The sequence below is a fragment of the Brassica oleracea genome, chromosome C2, assembly GCF_000695525.1.
Source record: "Brassica oleracea var. oleracea cultivar TO1000 chromosome C2, BOL, whole genome shotgun sequence".
Classification (NCBI taxonomy): Eukaryota; Viridiplantae; Streptophyta; class Magnoliopsida; order Brassicales; family Brassicaceae; genus Brassica; species Brassica oleracea.
The window spans coordinates 33,602,095-33,606,780 of NC_027749.1; the positions used below are offsets into that span (position 1 = coordinate 33,602,095).

The 4,686-nt window shown below is 40.2% G+C and overlaps 1 protein-coding gene across 1 annotated transcript; it reads right to left on the reverse strand.

The window, feature by feature from the left end:
* Positions 1-1,633: 1,633 nt before the first annotated feature.
* On the reverse strand, positions 1,634-4,669 carry LOC106324056. The gene is made up of 4 exons (XM_013762081.1): positions 4,297-4,669; positions 4,023-4,206; positions 2,789-3,827; positions 1,634-1,672 (listed from the first exon to the last, which is right to left on the reverse strand). The coding sequence occupies exons 1-4, from the start codon at positions 4,667-4,669 to the stop codon at positions 1,634-1,636; spliced, it is 1,635 nt and encodes a 544-aa protein (XP_013617535.1).
* Positions 4,670-4,686: the final 17 nt, after the last annotated feature.

The following is a 4,686-nucleotide window of genomic DNA, read 5'->3' on the forward strand; positions in this document are numbered from 1 at the left end:
TAGGGAATGGGAGCAGAGGGATCGGGAACTTGATAGTTCGCCATGAGATTTTGAGAGTGAGAGAGAGAGAGAGAGAGAGAGAGAGAGAGAGAGCTTAAATTAAGTTCTGTGAGTTAAGTAGAAGAGTAATTGTTCCACCAATATTTCAAACCTAACCAGTTTGAAAAATAGTTAATGCATGAAGGGTTACTTTTCCTTGAACCACGCATAGACGTTTTATAGTTAAAATTGGACGCAACATATAAGGTGCGCATTTGAGGCTATGTTTTAGCTATTACATACCAAGAAGAGAACACATATAACATGAGAGTTCAACGGAAAACAACAGTAGTTCGACAAATACTTTACCGATTGCTCAAACCTTCAGCTTACAATCTCAAAAAATTTCAGATGATTAAAATGCTAGCCTAGGGTGGTTTGGTCGGGTGTTAAGCAAGTGTGAGCCAAACAATTATTCAAGTTCGATTAAAGACCAGTCTAGAACTCGGATCACTTAAGATAGATCAGCCCACTGTCGTGGTGCTTCACCTTTTGTCAATCGATCTCAGTACCTAAACTGTCGTTTGGACTGAGATGCGATGGCAAACATTAAGATCAAGTCCTATCTGTTCACAAAACACCCTAACATCTACTTTCGCTGGTTAGGGATATGATGCTCGTTCAAGTTATGTCTAGCAACGTATAACACTTTTGATGTGAATAGATTAAACCTAGAATCAGACACTAAGTGGTTAACTTGATGCAAGCCTTAAGAACAACAATGAATGAAGACAATCGATTTATAACTTATTTATGTCAAGTTCACGGATCTAACACCCTATACTAAGCAAGCTGACTACTCAGCCATGAAGCAAGAAAACACAGAGACAGAGATATAAAGCAACATGAAATATGATTGAAATAAAGTAATAGGGTTCAGGGGGTTCTTCTCTAATTCGAGAGAGATGGCCTTCTCCCTTTACAAAGTAGCCAAATCTCAAGTCTCCAACTCTAAGGTCTGGTTTCTTCTCAAAGAAAAAAGTGTAGAATAGTCAGGAGAAACAGAAAAAGAAGATATATCAAAGCCACAGGCGGCTGGGAGAGAAAATAGAGAGATTAGGGCAAATCCCGAAATAAGTTGTAGTTTCCTTAAAAATCTCCGCCGCTGGAACATGCACTCTGGTTGTTCCGCTATCCGGAACAGCCACTCGGGTTGCTCCGCTATCCGGAACAGTCATCAAGACTGTTTTGTGTGAAAATCACCAAATTACACTGTTTTCTGCCTCTTTTGTTCCAGCTGGTCCATCTCCCATCCAATGCAACTCCAGACCATGACTCGAAAAGGACTAAGAAGACTCTATAAAGACTTGAAAACCAATTGAAAAACATATATACAAGATGTATAAAACACCATATATTAAATGGGTATCCGAACGACCACCCCTATCAGAGTCTATACTATTGTTTTGACTTTTGTCGTAACGGAAACTAATTTTGTGTGAAACCGGCAACATGCATGCCATAGTACTAGACAAGGTAATGCATGTGTTAAGTACAATCATGCCTTATCAGGAGTATAACAACAAAACAAATAATACTCTGCAGCTAGTTGGTTTTGTATTTGCTTGTTTGTAATCCCATGTTTATCATTACTTTACGAGATAACATCTTTGTTATGTATGATCAAAATCTTCTGCATTTAACAATTTCATAAATAATCATACAGATCAATATAAACAGTATTGCCAATGTGAGAATATGGTTAGCACTTAGCACACAAACATATACTATTGAATATTCTAGTCAAAACGTAAACGTCAAAGATAAGAGGCATTTATTTCTCAAATGCGTGTGAAATCCGTGTGTGCAATAATATGTCAACGCTCATAGAATAAACCCATGTCTACTGTCTTTACATTGACCTCTTAATAAAGTTAAACCTCTGTGCCAAACCTCCTCGTAGAATCAATGGTGACGGGTTCCATCCGAATTAATATAACAGTAAACTATAGTGTTAGTTATGCGTATGACCGTGGTTATTATATTTTTCTTTTAATAAAGAGTTATATTTGGTTTAAACTTTTAACCCTTTAAAATTCCGCACTACTTAACTTCCGTTCAATTAGCAACTTATTGCTAAATGTTAACACGTCTCCTATATAATTTAAGAAGCTTCGGTCGCATCGTATAACAATTGATGTGTGACAATATTGCATAATATTGTAGAGATACAAACGAACATGTTTCTTTCACCTGCTTATTAGAAAAACTTGATTAATTATTGAGAAGGGATTACAAAAACGAGGATGGTTTTCTATATATGGAAAACTTAATTAAATACTGGAAACAACACTCTGGAACAAGAACGTGTTGAGTATCTTTAACACACATGTCTGAAGATACGTTTTCACCAAGTTTTGCCATCGTGGGAATAACGTGGAGTTGGAGAGAGGGAGAGGAGTTTAAAATGTTTGAAGTATGGCTTAAATCTCGTATATCAGTGTGCTTTGTTGGCTTGTGTTCTGTTATCTGACGATAAAAAGGAACTATTAATTATGATATATCTATCTATACTTGCTTGTTGAAACTAAGGTGCATGACAAAATAGTTGAATACTAATCGGTAGCATGAACACGTCATATTAAAGCACATGAGAAAACTTTGGAAAAGAATCTTTAATAGATAAGAAGAATGGACGAGGATCGTGGGCCTCTTTATAACTTATGTTTTTTTCTAGGTGGTACCAAAGGAAAACAACATGAAAGTATATGTGCTTCAATTCTTGTTGAGAATATATATCTCCCTTGACCCTTTTCTTCTGAACTTTCTGTTTCACCCTTGAATTCTCTCTGAATTTAGTAGGATCAGTGTTAGGATCTTCATCAGACAACAGCCTGCTCTCACCCTTATCACCATGCTCCTTCTCTGGAACAACCTTCAGCTTTTCTACATCAAACACTGAGATGCAAGAGGCGTGTGATGAGGAAGATCTGGTGGGTACAGTCTTGTAGAAAACTTTCTTGTTGATGTAGCAGAAGCAGACTCTCTTGTTGGGCATATCGATGGTTGCTCCAACAGTAGCCATGAATTTTCTTCCAAATATCAAAGGCATCTCATGATCCTTATTCATCTCAACAACTTGAAACTCAGCAGGAACAACGCATTCCCCTACTTGAACATGAAGGCTGCGGATGGTTCCATATGGGACTGCTCTGAAAGAGTTTGCAAAGGGCAGGGTCAGCTGAGAATGCTCAACATCAGCAATACCCAAATCGTCTACAATAGCCTTTGAGACGAGATTCACACAAGAAATAGAGTCACAAAGAGCGTCCTTGAAGGTTGTTCCTGCGATGGAACATGGGAAAACAAACTTTCCAGGATCATCAACCTTAGGCAATACCTTCAGTGCTGGTGTAGACAGTGCTTTGGTATATAGGACCTTGATCTCCTCTTGAGTCTCTCTACAATTTTTAAAGAACTTGAGCAATGGACGAATCTGCAGAGCATCTTCGAATGCAAGTTCTTTAGGAAGCTTTCTCACCATTTTGTTAAAACCTATCAACTGCTCTTCACTAATGGGATCCATCAGATGTCTAGGTAGAATTGGATAGGGAACCTTGGGAACATAGACTCGAGATGGTGGAGTCTCAACAGATTCGTCGGGAGCAGTTACTGCAGAGCTAGTAGGCTGCTCTGCTCTCTCTTCAGCGCCTGGAGCAGTCTCAGCGAATGGCTGCTCTATTGCATAACAGTGCTCAGTCCTAGGATGTTTATCAGTTTTTCCAGGGAGTGTCCCTTGTTGCCTCTTGACACTCTCAGCTGTTTGAGCAAGCTGAACATCGATCTTTCTTATGTGGATCGTAAGAGTGTCTTACTTGTTATTCAGCTCAGTGAACATGTTGCCCATCCTGGTGTCCATTTCTGTGGTTAGCTGATTCAACGCCTTGGCCTGAACCTGCTGACCCTGCAACAACTGTTGCATCATCATACCCAGACCCTTCAGCTCATCTGTTTGATTGTTCCCGGTAGCTGGAACAGCTTACCGATTGCTCTGCGGTTTTCGCTGGTTCTGGTTCTGAATATGCTCGGCCGTAGCTTGATCCATGCTGAAGACGTGCCCTTGGTTGTTTTTCAGTAGCTGATCAACCTTGGCAGTCAGCTCATCTATTTTCTGGGTGTCGGAACTATTCCCTTTCATGGAGCAATCACTCTCCTCTTTCTTATTAGCTGAGCTAGCAGCCATGTTCTCAATCAGCTTAAACGCTCCATCAGTGGTTTGAGTCATGAAGTCTCCATTGCTCGCAGAGTTTAGAGCACCTTGGTATTTCCAGTCCACTCCATCATAGAAAATGTCCAGGAGGTAATCATCAACAAATCCATGGTGAGGACATTCTCGGTGATAGTCATTGAAGCGGTCCCATGCGTCGCAGAAAGGCTCATCAGTGAGCTGTCTGAAGGAGGTGATCTTGTTCCTCAATGCAGCTGTTCTCGCATTAGAGTAGAAATGGCTGAGGAACGCTGATCGGACCTGTTCCCATGAAGTGAGAGAGCTGGTCTGGAGAGAATTCAACCACCGTGCAGCTTTTCCATCAAGAGAGAATGGGAATAACATGCACCTGATGTAATCTGGTGGAACACCATTCGCGCGAGTGAAACTGCAGACTTTTTCGAAGCTCTCAATATGCTCCATTGGAATTTCTGTAGAAG